This window comes from Diorhabda carinulata, chromosome 1, assembly GCF_026250575.1.
Source record: "Diorhabda carinulata isolate Delta chromosome 1, icDioCari1.1, whole genome shotgun sequence".
Lineage (NCBI taxonomy): Eukaryota > Metazoa > Arthropoda > Insecta > Coleoptera > Chrysomelidae > Diorhabda > Diorhabda carinulata.
Window position 1 is genome coordinate 2,477,114 of NC_079460.1, and position 18,192 is coordinate 2,495,305.

At 31.3% G+C, this 18,192-nt stretch overlaps 1 protein-coding gene across 4 annotated transcripts in view; it reads left to right on the forward strand.

Annotated features, from left to right (window-relative positions):
• Positions 1-18,192, forward strand: part of LOC130901464 (uncharacterized) — a 92,571-nt gene that overhangs the window by 60,223 nt on the left and 14,156 nt on the right. For all 4 annotated transcript variants that reach the window (XM_057812894.1, XM_057812902.1, XM_057812886.1 and 1 more), the window contains 5 exons: positions 4,195-4,418; positions 5,681-5,825; positions 9,271-9,393; positions 10,137-10,316; positions 13,609-13,903. In XM_057812894.1, coding sequence (XP_057668877.1) covers positions 4,195-4,418; positions 5,681-5,825; positions 9,271-9,393; positions 10,137-10,316; positions 13,609-13,817 — 881 coding nt within the window. In that variant the 3' untranslated portion in view covers positions 13,818-13,903. The remainder of the gene's footprint in view (positions 1-4,194; positions 4,419-5,680; positions 5,826-9,270; positions 9,394-10,136; positions 10,317-13,608; positions 13,904-18,192) is intronic.

Genomic DNA, 18,192 nt, shown 5'->3' on the forward strand with positions numbered 1-18,192 from the left:
GCTCCCATAGCACAACCATCAATTTGTTTGTATATTTCCTTTTCACATTTGAAATATGTTGTTGTAAGTGTGAGTTCAATAGCTTTTATAAATTCATTTTAAGGTATTTATGTATATTCTTTAATTTTGTCCCATTTTTTCATTAATATATTTATCACAATGGTTTTATGATTTTATCCTTATATTATTCATGATGAAGGTGATCTATAGATCAATATAAACATACAAATTGTCATTGTCAATATCATAACTTAATAAACATTTAATAAAAAGTCGAAACGTCAAAATTTATCTTTCTTTTAAAAACTATCTATATAACTATATAACTAAAAAAAACTAATTTTAAAACAGAAGAGACCTAAAATCAAGAACATTTAGATGCATTTATATATATATATATATATATATATATATATATATATAATATATATATATATATATATATATATATATATATATATATATATATATATATATATATAAAGAGAAAGTCGTGTTACTTACACCATTTATAACTCAAGAAATGCCTTTAAAACGATCTATAGTAACCAGAATCAATACGCTTCATATTTCTATCAAACGTAAATTTGAATTTTGAAGTCGAATAATCTGTTTTTCAAAATATATCAAAAAATTTAACACACTGAACTTGATATAAGTAATTTTGTTATAATTGTTATACTTTTATAAATATTTTTAAATTGTACTTGACCATAATTTTAGTCTCAGTCCCAGATGATTAATACGTATTCGAAAGCTCGGAAATTTATTAGAGTTAGTACACGTTGGTGTTTAATTTTGCCATATTCCCACTACGAAAAACCCTTATATATGTTTATATAAATTTGACTCCTACCTTTTCGTATCCATTCCATCTACTTGTCATATTCACCTATTGTCAACCGTTTCATAATTAAATCAATAACCATAAGTGCGAAAGGTTTAGGGAGAATCTAGTCGTCTTGAATATCGGGGAACATGGTTGATAACTCAATATAGATATCATTAAAATTCTGGCAACTTCTATAAATTTATGTTCGATACCAACATATAATATATATGATAAATTTTTAAGACTTCCAAATACATTAAGAGCCTCTTATCGGGTGGATTTATATCTGTAGTTGACGGGAACTTCCTCATTGTAAATATGACATAATTAATTGAATGTCGATGGTGTTTGAAGATTATTCCAATGTAGGAAAATGATATCTCACATTACGTATTATACGCAATACGACCAGTTTTAATACAAGTTAATGATTAATATGACATTCTGTATTTTTAAAACAGAAATTTTAATTATAAGCAAAATGATTTTGATTGTTATTCTAGAGCTGTGTTTTCGTAATTATATATAAATTAGTACAATAGGTCTTTTAGATCTAGGACTGAATACTGCTACTTTATATTCATTCTTTTTTACCCCATTCGGGTTTAAGTATAGCACTCCATTACAATATCTTATATACGGTCCAGTATACATATATATTTCAGTTCTTAATTGATTCTTCCTTTCGCTTTTCTTCTGTATTAACTTTGGCGCATATTGGTCACTCATCACTCTTCACACAATTATGAATTGTTTTCTTATCTTATGTTCGGATCGCATTCTGTTGCTGAGATTTGGTATTTCTATGTTTCTGACCTGTTTCTTGTGATGAAAAATTAAGAAACTTCGGAAAAATAGATGTCAAATTATTGCTCAGTTGAAATGTAATTTGGACTCAAAACAAAGTACTTAAATTAATCAGAGGCTAAACTCTTGACGTTGAATTAGTTTGTTATTTGTAAGTGTAAGTAACTTTCGAGAAGTAACTAACAAGCGGCTCTTCAGCTTTGTTTCAAATCGATCCTAAGAAAACAATCAATTACGAGACTACAAGTCGAGTCAATATGCCTTCCTTATTTTCCTTATCGTTTTCTAAATGGAAAAGATTGGAGGAAAACTCGATTCCGAGTTTGCGATAAACTGGGGTCAATTTATCTGTTTGTGTAGTGAAAGCTATGTCCTCCTGGGAGCACTCAAGGATATCCGAGGTCAACTTGATCAGGGAATTGGCCATTCGGCGCTGTCGTCTCGATTGTTTTCCTAGACAGGATTCGTCTTGTGTGTAGACTTCACTCATGCAACAAGAATGTATTTCTTTTATTGTCAGAAATTTTTCCTTTTAGGATGTTTCAAGTATCTTAATAAGTCTTAATAAGAGCTCTATAGTACTCTAAAGTTGAGAATTGGATGAATATTAAAAAATTCATGAGAGCATCTTGACAAATAATTACGAATATGAAAGTATTATACACTTTTGTAGAAAGCAATTGGATTCAACAAATGTTCTATCAACACATAATAATTGAGTCCAGTGAAGTCAAATTTCTTTGAAAATAAAAAACATTTTCCATTCGCTCTCAACCAATTTTGAATTATGAGCAGTTTATTAAAATTATACGTGAACCAATTGCAATTTTTGTGATCCGCTATACGAGCATATATATCTTGCAACTTATTACATTCCAATTATCAACTTATAAATTGTATAATAATGAAAAAATCATTCAATTTATAATACAATAAAAATAAAATAATCTTGTATGTTTACCAAGCGAGGGAGACTAAAGATTGTTGGTTTTACTGTTTTTTCTTATTTCTCAATGAGATTTTATTTTGAATCGAAGTTTTGTTTAGACTTAAGATATTTAAAAACTTTGGAAATCAAGTAATCATGGCATCTTCGACCAATGTTTTTGATTAACCTTTTTCCTTCAATATTATATTGACATGCAGTCTAGTATTAAATAAGGCATAAATAATGTTTCTTATAATTTACAATTTAAATTTTATAATCAAACATTTCAAAATGACTTTTAGAATTTGTTTTTCTTTTCCAAAACTCAACAGTAGAAAATTCAACCGTATCGTCACAAAATCTCAAAATCTCTCCATCTTGAACAATGTAAAGAGCATGAGGCCAATCACCATACATTGAGGAACACAACAAATCACGACCTTTTCCTTGCTAATATAGCTTTTATTGATAACAATCAAACCAAAATATAGTTCAATAGACTTTCGCTAGCTTGTTCACTTTTCACATATTTTACGCATTTTAGCACTGCGAAAAAGTGTCACAAAATTGAGCAATCAGTATCCAACTCTTAGTTCCGATCACCAATTATCCCAATTCTTGTAACAAATAAATTGTTTAGTTCAGTTTCTTGTTTCCCGACGCTCTCACCAAATTTTTAAATATAAAAGATACTACCACAATATCACCAGATCTTAATTAAATTATTCTTACTTAACAGTGCGAAGAATAATAAATTTTTAATTTAATAAGTAAAAGTTTGCCAAAAAATGCATTTTCTACTTAATTTCGATTAATTGTTGTCTAATTTTTCAATATGTCAATATTTGATAGATTAGTACGCAAACTCTTTTAATTTGCAAAATATCAAAGCGCCCTCTTATTTTTTTTTCTCATCTATCTTATCTTTTCCACGACTATATTCTACCAAAAGTTCGAAGTTCAATTCCGTGATTCAAATCTTTGCATCGGAGAAAATTTCGCCTATTTGTCGAAAAGTTTTTGAAGCGCACGTTGTGCATATTTTCCACAATTCCGCCTCGTGTTCCTTGATCTCCTTTTTTGTTATATAATTTCTTTTTGTGATTCGAAAGTCGGGAAAGGAACATATTTTAGCATTTAAAATGAGAAAATATGCCTTATCGAGGGATGTCTTGTCACATTCCTTTAACTCCGAAAACCTCAGAGCGTAGGATTTGCAGATCTAACTTTCATGTATGAAAACTCAGTTGCTTTCGTTATTTTTATTATTCAATAAACGACTATTCACGGTACGTGGTGGGAACAAAATAAAAAGCTGGGACGTTCTTAAATATATAATATATATTGTATAATCTACCAATGTTAGTTGTTTACGTAAGCATTAATTTGATTTCTCATGAAATTTGGAATATTATAGAGTAAAGAAAACTGTATCTTCTCTGCGACCCAAAAATCAATTAATTTTTGGTAACAAGTTTTTTTAATAGTTACAACCGGTATTGAAAAATTTGGTATACGAGTCTCCATGGTTTAATATATTTAAGGGAATATGAAAAAAATATATACAAAAAAGCAGCAATTAACAATTAGAATAATTTTTATTCTAACAAATTCTTCTTTGTTTCAGACTCCATGCAATCTTTATGCAAGAACCATTTTCTTCAGAACTTGTACCGGAAAATAGATGGCGCTTTACTTTGGTCGCAAAATGAGAGAAATTTGGACTGCATCATAACATTTCAAACTCATTCGATTCTTCAGAGATTCATGCTTCGATTTGATTTTCTTCAGTTAGATTGTAATGATCATTTATATATCTACGACGGCGCTCATGCAGTAGGAACATATAAAGTAAGTGGATAGATTAGTGAAGTGAATAATATGCATATTATAATATCGTTTTTTTGAACAGAATAAGAATAATTGTCTCTTTGACTCATATAACACAAAACGTATGTCGCAATAGGGTTTCTTTTTTTTACTTCAGTTGTACTGGTCCTTTTTTATGTCAGTTCTATTAAAAACTTAGATATATGGAAAAACATGTATAATTTGGTTGGACAGATCCATGACATTTTTCGCATTTTTCGAAACCAAAATATTTCACGCAGAAATATTCACTGTGGTATAGCGAAATTTGAAGGAGGAATACCATGTCTGAACTTCACAAAAAGAAGAAGAAGACTATCATTCGTTGGAACCATTCTTTAAGAACATCAGCATTCATGTCCTTATGGTAGTCACCTGAACGAGTAGATGGAATAGTCAATGAACCACCCTCAAAAGAATCGTTGAATTACTGATGCAGATTATTATCAGTCTGCGTCCCTTTTCTTTTGGTGGATTTAAACCAGTAGATAAATTGTCTCAGACAACAAAATTTCTAACTTTTATTGGCAAATAGGATCTTATGATACGACTATGTAATCTTTAATACACAGGGAAGTCAAAACCTTTTTCTATTGTTCAGCACAACTTATGGTTGTAGAAGATCAATAAAGGGCGAAAACTTGTATTAGTTCAGGTAGATTTATAGAATTAAGAAATCTTTAGATTATTTTTAAATAATATTTAGAATGGCCGTACTAAATTATGGATTAGTAATAAGGTTTTATTACTCTCTCTTGCATAAAAATAGACTATAAATATACCTCAAAATAATTAGCACGGATATCAAGATGCTGTTGTCAAACTAAGATAGATACATTTTGTGAATGAGAGAGTCATTGTTATGGACGATAAAAAATACTCCACCCCTCCATGCTTTCTACACGGACAATATAGAAGAGTGTTCTGATAATGAAAAATATAAAAAAAAGCAAAATTCGCTGATAAATTTCTGGTCTGGTGTGTAATTTTGACGAAAGGGTTATCCAGACCTCGTATGAGCCAACTAAGGAGGAAAACATAGATTTTAGTTGATTTTACATTGGCTACATCAAAATAACATACTTTTTCTTCCAAAAAAAATCCCTCCTTATTTACCTCAATCTCTTCTAATTGAAGATTTTTGGGTACGTTCTCGTATCTTGAATAATATCTGGATTAATGAAATTGTATTTTTGATCGATTTTCAAAGTTTAATTTTACTCATATTAATATTTTATTTTCAGTTTGATCTATCTTGCAAGAATACGAAACAAAACCTTGGGGCCATGTTTACACGTACTAATTACGTTACGCTCAAGTACGTTACAGATGCGTGGGGTACAGACTCCAACGGATTCAAACTTGTTATCACAGCTGTCAAAGATCCCAGTAAGTAACCAATTACTTTTTAAAAGTGTTAGTCATCAAATTTCGCAATTTGATTAATTTAATTTTTATATGTGGTTTTATTTAAATCAAATATCCTTCAATATCTCATAAATTACTTGAAGATCTTTGAAAAATTGTTAAAATTTGATAATCTATTACACTAGTATTGTTTTCCGAAGTATCAGATGCTTTTGACGTATTCATTGCAAATTATACCATAACAAAAGTTAATAATTGAAATATGAAAATTGAGCAGATGAAAATGACTGACTCCAAATAGTTACTCTTCACATTATTACATTAATTTGCTTGTTTACTCAAGAGCCGAACCGATTTATTTGTTTGCGATGCCGGTTGTAATAGTCTAACAAAGTAAATGAGAAATTAATCGGCTACATTTTCTGGGCTTAAAAACTCATTAAAATGATTCAGAAATTACTATTGTAGTTATTTTATCGGTCCCTACAAGAATAACAACTGGTTCGGTAACCAATTTTATGTTTTACAAAATATATTAACATTTCACCTTTATCTTCCGCCCATTTTAAAAATTTCGTCATTTCCATAAAGCAAAGGAAAAGAATAGGATCCTCGGAGCGAATCTATAAATTAATTTTCTCAGTACAGTGAAATCTTTTTCAGTTTTTATTAAAGTAGAAGCCATTTAAATTACAAAATTCTAATATTATTCAATAGGAACTAAAATTATTTTTTGGTTGAATGCGACATAACGGTTGAGTTCAGAGTGTTAGTAAATTGAGGGAACAAATTCTTTACTCGTGACGCAAAAAGGAATCTTCTTTGAAGTATTTATTGAAATTAAAACAAAACGACATAATTTTTGGTATCATATTATAAGCCTTCTGTTTTGTATTTCATCCCATTCTTTTCTGATCTTATTCCTTTGGAGGCTAGGTTATTACTTATCGGTATTTGTAATATTTGTAGTCTCTGAAATTATCTTTATCTTGCACATTGACTTTATAATGCTTATATTTGTTCTTTTTTTCTTATTATCATTAACCATGGATTTAAAAAAATAAAATACAAAAAATAAATGTTGGTACGAGTTGAAATAATGTATTGTAATCATATATGAACTGAAATGTAAAGGAAAGTTGGTCATATATTAAAAACCATTTCCACAACTCAGAATGTCATAAATTTTTAGCTAATTGTAATTATAATGTGTGAAAAAATAGTAGTTGTGAAAGAAAAAAATAATATCTTCAAGTGTGAGCGTTTAATATATGTTATAAATGATCGTAAGCCGCGCTCATGGACTATTGAACGATCGAAACTGTTTTACATTTAAAACCTCATTTGATTATATAAATGAATATTTTACAAAAAATCGTTATGAATTTTTTTAAGTCAACTCAATTCACTCATTAATACTATTACAGAATAACAAAAATGAAAAATAGAACATTCTGTTTCATATATTACCAAATATTTCACCAATTTTTTTTATTGAATTGTGTATTGAATTTCAAGTCAAGAAGTTGATTGAATGTTTTTGAAAATTTGATTAGAAAATTCCACCTAAAAGACAAACTACCAGTTAAATAGTAATTTTTTTTCTAAGCTAAATGCAAGCAGTTTTTGATAGCTATTTTTATTGGGACACTTAATATATAAAGGGTGTCTCATAAAACACATTGTATTCTATGGTTTTAATCTAACATTCAGCAAGCTCTTTGAGACCTTTGGGCTTAGATGCAAAAAATTTTGTCCACTGCGCTTTCAACATTCTTCTTAAGATTCAAATTATTTCCCAGGCAAAAATTTCAAGTACAAGGTGTCTTAAAAGAAAGATCAAATTTAATGAAACCATTTTGAGAAAAGAGTTTATTGAAAAAATGTTTGCTACCTATTACTCGTAAAAAACATCAATTGGGAATTTATTTTCTTAAATTAATATCGTCAGCACTAAAATTGTTTATGCAAGTATTCTTGGTGATGCATGCCATTTTGTGACGGATATTTTTTTAATTGTGCCAGGGAAGTCGGTTTGTTAGCGTAAACTTAAGATTGGACATAATCCAACTGGAAAAAGGTGTTAAATAGAGACTGTTTGGAGATTTATGACACCTCTCCTGGCGATCAATTTGCCAGAAAAAATGTCGCGATTTCATGGTAGAGATATATTGGACGAGTATCAAGTTGCTGGAACCATGTTCTTTGATTGAAACGATTAAAGTTTTGCAGTTCAGACACTAAGAAGTCGTCTAACGCTCTGAATTCACTGTAACTGTGTGTCTTCTTTCATCTTCAGAAAATTAAGGACCGATATTTCCTCCCACTGACATCGCAGCCAATACGGTCACTTTAGGCGTATCTAGGGATTTCTGATTTTGGAGTAGATGTACTCCAGTAGCGGCAATTGTGCTTGTTGATGTGTCCATTAAGATGAAAATGAGTTTATCCGAACACAAGTTGTTGGTTAACGTTGGAAAGCCCTCAATTATCCGTTTTAAGGAGTCAAGCTTCTGATCCGCATCTTAAGGCTTCAATTCTTGCACCAACTGAATTTAATTTTTTAACAAATTACGTAATGGTTAAATTGAGCCATAGGCATTTACACATATTAAAATGGACATTACTTATGAGTTGCCCTCTGTATTTGGAAATATCGATCATACATAATTTAGAATAATTCTGGCCACAATTTCTTATTTTAACAATAAAATTGACATTCCTATAAGTCGAAAATTTCTTATTGTGAAAAATAATGAATTGTATACCTTTTATATTTTTAAAAACAACTTCATTTGACTAAAAACTAGAAAATTTCGTCATAATACTTTTCAACCGAAAGAAACAAGGAATAAAACAGTCCTCGTTGTTCTGAGTTAAGAGAACAGAAGCCTTTCGAACGTTAAACAATAATATTTACGAAATGAGTTGAGTAGGCATCATCTCTTTGAAGTGAAAGCAATCTAAGGGTTGTTATGCTTTTAATAATTTCTAAATAATTTCGTGTTTTTGTTTGTATTTGTTTTTTGTTAGATTTTAAAGGCAGTTGAATTACATTGTGTGGAAGTTGCTTTGTGTCACTCTCTGTTAAATGCTTAAATTACAGAGAGCAAATTTGATATAGAGAGGATACTATTTAACAGGAAACTCTGTCGATTCTCTTATTACAATGAAAATGTCGTTTGTTGAAAGCATAGTTAATAATAACGATGAATAATCATTAATTATTATTAACTAATTTTTTTGCTCTAAAAAACTATGAATAGATTTGTTCATATTTATATGAGACAAATATATCTTAAAATCATTTTTGAAAGTATAGGACAACTACAAACATATTCTTATTAATTTATTTAGAATATAATTTTGTATACCAGGTGGGTAATATCGAAACGTATATTAAAATGTCAGTTTCTAATTATAAATTGATATTTTCATTTCCTACTACTTTTTTTATTTGTTACAGAGCACGCCTGCACAGAGTATCGTTGCAATTTGAGGGAATTTTGTATAGCAACTGAGCTTGTATGTGATGGCATCAACCACTGCGCTGATGGATCCGATGAAACCTCTACAAATCTATGTCAAAGTAAGTAGCCACTCATATATAATTTCGAGTTGTTGTAATAGTTTTGGATAGTTGTATAGTTCTATTTTACGTTATAGGAATGTTGGCTAATTTTTGTAATTGCTACATTTTATAGAATAAGTTTAATGAAAGTCGTGTAAATATAGAAAAACGATATGACATAAAAATGTTCATAATATCGATTTTCAATATTTTCTTGAAAACCAACCTATTGAACAGGTATCACAGATGAAAAAAGTTTATTGTAACGCCAAATTCATTTTCGGCCAATATATCAAAATTTTTGGGCTTTATCAACAAACTTTACATTCATTGCAATCTTTATTATGAGCTATGCAAACAATGTCTTAAGTTATGGATAAATAATTTGGAATTCTCAATACATTGATAGACTTAACCGTATCCAATATAAATTGCATAGGTACTATATATCCTCCAATTCAGTTTGTAACATGTTGATAGTGTGTCTACTGTCTGTCTGTTCACTCTTTTCTAGTTTCATCAGTATGTTTGTAACTGACTTTTTCATTATTTTCAATTAGATTCTCTCTCAACAATTATCAAGCGAATAATAAAAATTAACAAAATGAATTTTCAAATAACGTAAATTCATTATATCCATATCCAATATTAAAAAATCCAAGTAATTAAAACAGAATCCGTCTTCCAAATGTTGTTTGTTTTTGCAAATTTAGAATGTGAATAATGAAAATTATACTTACGATTTTGTTTTTTGTTCACAGATAACGATACTGGAATGATTTTGGGATTGGAAATGACATGGTTTGTCGTTGTTGTTGTTAGTGCTTTGTTAGTCCTTTTGGTTCTTATTGTAGCCGTCTCTGTGTGCATCTGCAGAATGGGATGGCCACATTCCTCCTCTGGAAATGGTACAGTGCAACAGCAAAATGCTTCCTATTCTCGTAAGTTCTCACTATCTTTAGACTTAATCATAAAAATAATTCAAGCAACCAAATATTATGCGTATTAGTTTTTAAAATGACGTTGTATTTTTAATCAAACTTCTAGTTTTGGTACATTCTTTCCTCTCACAATATACATTATTATATTCAATGTAATTTTTCTTAAAAGCTTTTTAATCATAATTCTACCTGTTTTATCTACAATAAACTTATCGTTTTTGATTTTTAGAAAATTTGCAACAATGCGAACTACAATTCAGTATCATTTTCATTAAAAACCTAAAATCAGTATGTGTGTTTCGCCTCATTCGAAGAGCTTTGTTGACAGTTGGAAACAAAACATAAAGAGAAACTCTGAAAGAGTTTTCCATTTCCTGAACGAAATGACAGGGTTGCAAAAACTCGGGAAACTCAAAACGATAAAAAAACCAAACGAATATATAGATGATTCTAATTCTAATTTACTCTTACAATTCTCTGATACCAAGTATTTTACATTCTTTGATATCACTATAAACTTTGAAAAATAATGAGGCCACGCTATCAAAGTGGAAAAGGCTGAAATTTTGAACAATTTTATCTTTAATCTGCTAATTACTTCAATACATCATTAACCCTAATATTTATCCAGAACTGATTAGATAATGATGACACAGGTTTCTTTCAAAGTAATTCAAAGCATTTTTTTTAATTTGAAAGTCATTAGAAAATATTTTGGACTGTTCCTTACACATACATTTATTTGCTCTATATTATCATCCATATATGCAATTTTCTAAAAAAAACAGCCACAAAATGTCTCTTTCCAACGGTACTTTTATCGTTATCTACTTTTGTGTTAACATATATATTTTACATATTTAATTTGTACGCGAGGGAGATGGGTGAAGTGAAACAAACTATTATCCAGTCCTTACAATTACTCTTAATTGAGTCTATTGAATTTCTGTTATGGCAAATTGATGTATCATGGGTTGAGCTAATCTTATCTAAAGCATCGTGAATTATATCTATACTTTTTATTAAGATTTTCTGATTACTGTTGTCAGAGAATTTTTATCCTCAAATTTAAAATTTAAAAATATCCAATTGATTTCCTAATACATTTTCTCCTTCAACGTTTAATCAACCCGGTCCTGCATATAAAAATGGGAAGAGTTTTCCATTTCCCAAACGGGCGTTGCGACGCAACGGTGGTGACGCTTCAATCTCTCTGGAAAGCGGACGCGGAAACAGGAAAAATTAGTTTGAATTGCTAACTGTAGAATGACAGACAAGCATTTATTTCCACGTTTCTGGTGGAAGTACCTAATTAATTCAATTTAATTATCTAATTAACGGGTAGTTTCAGGATTTAATTAACTTGATGTAGTTCAACAAACAAGTTAACTCGATAGATTATTTATTGAAACAGTGATCTAATACAGTTGCTCATTATAGTATATTGTGCAAAAAAAATGATTGGAGGAAATTGAAAAACTGAAATAACAAATGAAAAAGGTGTAAATTATAACATTTGGAGTTATCATAAAATTAGAAAATACCGATTTATATGACTTTTGGTCAATATTTTTAAACATTTGTATGTATGTATATCGTGCTACACACAGATTATCGGAGACCCATAGCGTGGTAATAATTTTCTTTCATTCTTTTCTGTTTCTTGACTTCGCCTTCCACTTCCGAACTCCTCCATCCATTAGATCCTCTTGTGTCCCCGCATACCATATCTTTTTAGGTCTTTCGTCACTTTTATTTGCGATATTCTTTATGTGTGTTTTGTGTTTCTAAGGTTCCTCATTTCCTGGTTTGTCCTTCTTCTACATTTGTCTTCCTCCCTTTTCTCTCCTAATATCCTCCTAAGTTTTTTCCTCTAACTTATATCTCCCTCATCACCATTGTCTTTGCTGTTCCAAGATAACTGTAACTGTTAAATTATCTTTTGTGTGTAATTCCACTCTAAGATTTATCTTATTCTCATGCGTTTTGGGATGCGTCATTTTCATGAACTTGGATTTCCCCTCGTTTACTTTTAAGTTGTTGTTGATAAAATAACCGCATTATCTCCATATGCTATCAACTGTGTTGTTTTTATTTTAATTGTTGATTCCACTTTTTTCATACCATCCATTTCAGTATTATGTTGAACAAAGTAGTAGATAGAGGATCCTATATTTGTGTTAAAGTTATCTGATGATTTCTGTTTCATTTTAATTTTCGTTTGAGTGTGCTTCATCAATTTTATTGGTACTTTCAGATCTTTTATTTTATAAAGATGTTGTTTTGTAACTGTGCCATATCTCCTTTGGAAGTCGATGAAAATTGCAAATATCGACAAGTTGTATTCATACCCCATTCTGCGTATCTGCTTGAGAATGAATATATAGTCTGTTACGGATCTTCCAGTTCCAAATCCTCACTGGTATTCTCCCAGCAGAGTTCCTCCATATCCTCTTATTTTTTTATATAGACACTCCTTTTTTGTATATTGGCAGCACTATCGATGTTGTATCGATGTGCCTTTGGTATTATCTCATTTTGCAATATGTTTTTAATCAATTCGTGGATTTTTTTTGGTTTTGTATCAATTCGACTAGTAATTTCTTAGTTAGTGCTGGTATTTTTTCTTCGTTTTGTGGCGTTAGAGTTGCTATTTCATATGTTTCTTCCTTATTATTTTTTGTATTTAAAATTTCTTGGAAGTTCCTTCCACCTTTTTGTAGGTTCGTCTTTATCTGTTTTTATATTGCCATGTTGGATTTTGATCAAAATTGTTTTTTGTTGTTCCATTTTTCTATTCTTTTTAAATTATTTATGAAAGTTCTTCATTTCCTTACTTACAAATCTATCTCCAATGCATTTGCTCCTGTCCTGTCCGAAGGAGTGCAGGAGCAAAACGAGTGGAGGAGAAGAACAAACGTAGAGATCATAGTACTATATGATCAAGCTGAGATGGGATATGTGGTCAGAGCAAAAAGACGTTTGATTGGACACATACCCACATTGGACGAAGATAGTTGGGGGAAAAGATCCTTGTTGTGGAGAGAGGGAGCAAAAAGGAAATGAGGGCGTTCATGAATAGAAGAGTGTAGAGAAAATTCACATAAAAATAGGAATAGAAAACTCGCGTGAAACAGCTATTATCAAAAATAGTAAGAGAAAAGCAGTAGAGCGACTTCAAGTCTTGGGTCTATAAGGAGTTTTGAGGTGTTTATATCAGTAGTGCCTGTAAAGTTACTTTTATTCAACAAAATGAAATTCTTGTGTTCAATTGTTGTTTAATTTGTTTCAGTTCAACAAATGTACGGCTCTAACGGCGCCATGAAGTCCAGCACCGGTAGCATGACGACGTTAACGGTAACAACGACGGGCGGTGGTCCAGGTGGAGGTGGCGGTATCCACCAGCACCAACAGCCGGGAAACTGGTGCCACCCTGCGGGCCCACTAGGGTTCCGCCTCAGCACGCCGGTCCGGGTCCGCCTCTACTGCCAGGCAAAGTGAGATTAGCACCTCCCGTCAATGGCGGAGGAGCTGACACCGAACACGTCTCTTCTAGCCAGAAAGACGAGTGGTTCGTCTAGCAGTAGGTAAGCTTATTTTTCATTAGTAATTTTTGTGAGCTCATTAAATCATTTGCATTGGTATTTCTTTTTCTAATAGTAAAGCGTTTCATTTGGATCGTTCTCAATAAAATTATTGTTATCATTTGCTTTTCACTGACTTTAAATTGATTCCAAATAAATCTCAAAATTATCATTTTTGTGATCCTTTATGAAGTAAATTGTCCATATTTATATGAATGGTATTTTAATTAGTTCAATAAACCAATATGGATAACAATTAGCATAAAATGTCGATTTAAAATTTATCAGAGATAATTAAATTTATTGAGTGTTGTTTTCAATCTGTTATCATCTTGTTTGGAAAAAATAAAAAACAATCCAATCAGAATGTACTTGAAATAACATACCCTCTCCATATCGTCTAGAATTTCTGGATCCTATTACCAAACCATGTTTTGAAAAAGACTAAAACGTAAGGACCGAAAAACTGTCTGTGACGTTTTTTAAATATACTGTTGAATAAGTAAGTCTGTGTACTTAAGAATATATGAGAAATCACAAAATTCGTCGTGGAAATGGAAATAATTGAAATTCTAATTTTATACTACGAGAATAATAAATTTGCAAGAACCTTAGGTAGATTGTTTAATGCCTCTCCTTCCAAAAGAACTGTCGGGAAACAGTACATGAATGAATTAATTATGTAGTTTTTAGACAAGGATCCTGACAAAATTAAATTAGTCAGTTTTGTAATTATACAATTGTAGATACTGAGTAGAAAATACACAAGCCTAACGCGGGAGGATCGTACTCAAAAACTACAAATATTGAACATATGATTCTATGTGAATCCCTCTCTGCTCGTTTCCTCAGTCATAAGTAAACTCTTTGGAATGTCCCTATTCTCTTTTTAATTCTTTCCCTCGAAATTTCTCGATATTTATTCGGGCGTAATGATACGTGAAGGGGCTGGTCTGTGACTAGTTTGATTTGATCGCACCATCTCATAGGCGATCGGCCTCTACTTTTTCCCTGTACTTCTCCATTATTATATGCCTGACTTCATTGTTACCTCGTCTTCTAGCTACGTGTCCAAAACATTACAACACTTCATGCATAATGATGATAGTCCGGTGGTTACACTTATCTCTTCCAGTATGTAAATGCTTAATATGTGATCGCAGCTTTTTGGAGGGGCGCGTGAGGGATGTTAATGGGTAGCCTAACTCTTGGAAATTTAGTCGCTATGGAGCGTTTCTCGAGAACGGACCGTGTGTTGTGCGTGAGTGAGTTTTACAAAAATGGTAATTCGGTGATTGTCGCCCGTAGAAATTATGCAATATTCGTCACTTAAATGATGCGCTAAACGCTCGACAGATTGGAAAATGGGCGGAAACGTAGACAGTGTTACTCGATGTGATCGTAACGAGCATGACTTGTCTATTTCGAAGCAGGTTACTGCTTTCAACATGCATAAATAACCATTAATTCGCATTTTATACAAAAAGTAAAAAACTAAGTTGGTGTGAGAATCGAAGTCTCAGAATGCTGGCCACTTGATGGACACGTCAACGAGCAAAATTGGCGCTACTGGAAAGCAACTAATCCAAGCTACAAACATCAGAAACTTTAGATGCGTTTAAAATGGGTTGCAAATTAAGCGTGAGTAATTATAAACCCTTACTTTGTTGCAGATGGAAGGGAACGCACAGTTACATCAATTTCAAAGGGTTATGTGCGGATGTTAGACGACTACTTCTTGCCTGAACTGCAAAACTTTAATAATTACAACCAAAGAACGTGATTCCAGCTGAATGGAGCAATGGAGTTGGCTTCCTTACAATCTATGGGCTTTTACCTGTGGGGTAATATCAAATCTGAAGTTTAAGCTAATAAACTGATTTCCCTGGGACAATCAAAAGAAAATATCCGTCATGAAATGGCCACTATTACGGAAAATACCTACTGAGCGCTAACAAATAAATGACAATTTGTATTTGCATTTCTTAACTCTAAGCGTCCACGATTTTGAGCCGTATGAGAAGATTGGGAAGATCAGACTCTCCACTCCTCTCTATTCTGTTAAGGAGAACTATCATTTCATCCTCCATTGCAGCAAATATGGTGGTGTCATTAGCATAGCGTAAGCCGCTTATTCGATCTCTCCCAACAAAATTCAATCCTCCCATTCATCTAGAGAGTTCGTACGCAACAAACTACAAATTCTATGAGATTATTCTTTCTTAACTGCAATTACCCATAGTAGCTGTTGATACAGTATTTTATAAACCCTGGTTACTGCCTATTTGCTGGTATTTCAACAAGATCGACACCTTAATATTAAGCTCTCGGGATAGAAAAATTTTCTAGTGTTTGGGTATATAAACAATACCAAATACTCCTAGATTATCCTTTCATATTCCATAAAATTTTGAGAGAATATTTGGAAATCTAACAGTTCTAACATTTAAGTGGAATCTGTGTTCATATACGTCAACGACTTCAAGGATCTGATTCTGTTCTGCAAGTGAAACTGGTTTCTTATGCCACAACGTTTCCAACTTTTCTGTTCCTAAAACGGCAACCTTTTGGTGTTAGTCGTCCAATACTACAAAAATGGCCAAAAAATTGATTCTTAACATTGACTAACGTCGTTATCACACGATTTTGAGTAGAGTCGTTATATGTGACTGAATAAACATTCAAGATTACTTTGAAGTTTTGATGGTTATCTTTGAGTAAACCTCGACAAAATCATAATTGTAGGATTACGGGTTCGTTGATTTCCTTATACTTTAGATTACAATTATTTTTAACTCTTTTCAATGTAAACATTTTTTAGTTTTCTTCTTAAATTTTTATTTTTTATCGCTGGCATTTACCAGTGATATTTATAATAATTGAAATCTCTTGTCGCTCTCAGCATTTCGTCTAAATTGATGAATTGGTTCAACTTACTAAATTCTTCATTTATCTTCTGGAAGATGTTCAAGACCAGTGCTCTTATACTGTGATAAAGGTTGTACATATCAATTTTATGACACCATTATTTATGGTTCTTTTTTAGTGATGTTCTATGTTTTACAAAGCTCTTAATACTTAATTTGGAAAGATAATGAATTTTTCTCTAATGAGAAATTGCATATGTTTCAATTAATAGACTTTGGTAATATTTTCCAAATATAAAACAGGAAAATATAGCTATAATGGACATTTAATATTCAACTCAAGGTGCATAAAATCGAACGAAGCAACAGCGAAACGTTCCAATAGCATTACTAAACTGAAAGCTGATTCAAAGTTTCAATATCCATTGCCACCATTATATAAATTTTAAAATAGTTGTTGAAATATTATTCAGAAGTTTATTAGATGTTTCTATTAAAATACTTAGTATTCATCAATAAATTTGATTTACTATAAACCCCATTGAAGGGTATTTTCTACCATTACAAATAAGACAGTTCTTTTGATGACACTTGTGTTATTCCTTCGATTTGAGACTCCGTATCCTCTTTCGCCAATTTCAAGCTTTTCTATTCCTGATCAGTACTTTTATTCCTTCGTGAGTTTTCCTTTTGTTGACTAATTTTCGTTATAGGTATTAATTCTGCATCACATATAATAAACTACCGCGTCTAACTTTGTGAATCCCATCACACAATCTCTTTGCCTCTATTTTTCTTCAAATATTTTCATTATCTTATTAGTGACTCAAATTATTAGCGACTTCTCCTTATTTCAAAAGAATCATCTGATATTCTTCCATCTACCTTCATTTGGTATTTTATTGTTACATATGTGTTTATCATTACTTTATTTATTGATTTCTATTTCTTCTTAACATTTCCATTATATAAATAGTATCAAGAACAATTTTCAGATCTGTGTATGTTACATAATATCGCAATTAATCTGTTTAAATAAATACTTCCACAAATCAGACATTCTTGATAAGAAGGGTTCTTTTAAATAGATATTTTGGATCAGCAAAGCCAAAAGTGTAATATGAAACGGGATTGGCTGTTTTAAGTTTCAGTTCCTTGTTTACTAAATTCATGAAAACTAAAACTAGAGGAAACAGGTTACAAATTTCTTCACAGTTCGCAAATTTGATTTTCGACTCAAAAAGACCACAGAAGATTTGAAATCCTGTGAAGCTTGTTGCTGAAAATTCATTTAACAAATCTTTCATCAGTTGAGTTTCTATGTTTAAGGAAACTTTTCTCGACGCCAAGATCTTGTGCCAAACCGATTATGTCAAGAGGCCTTTGAAAGATAGAAATTACCTCTTTACTGCCAAAACAGTATTC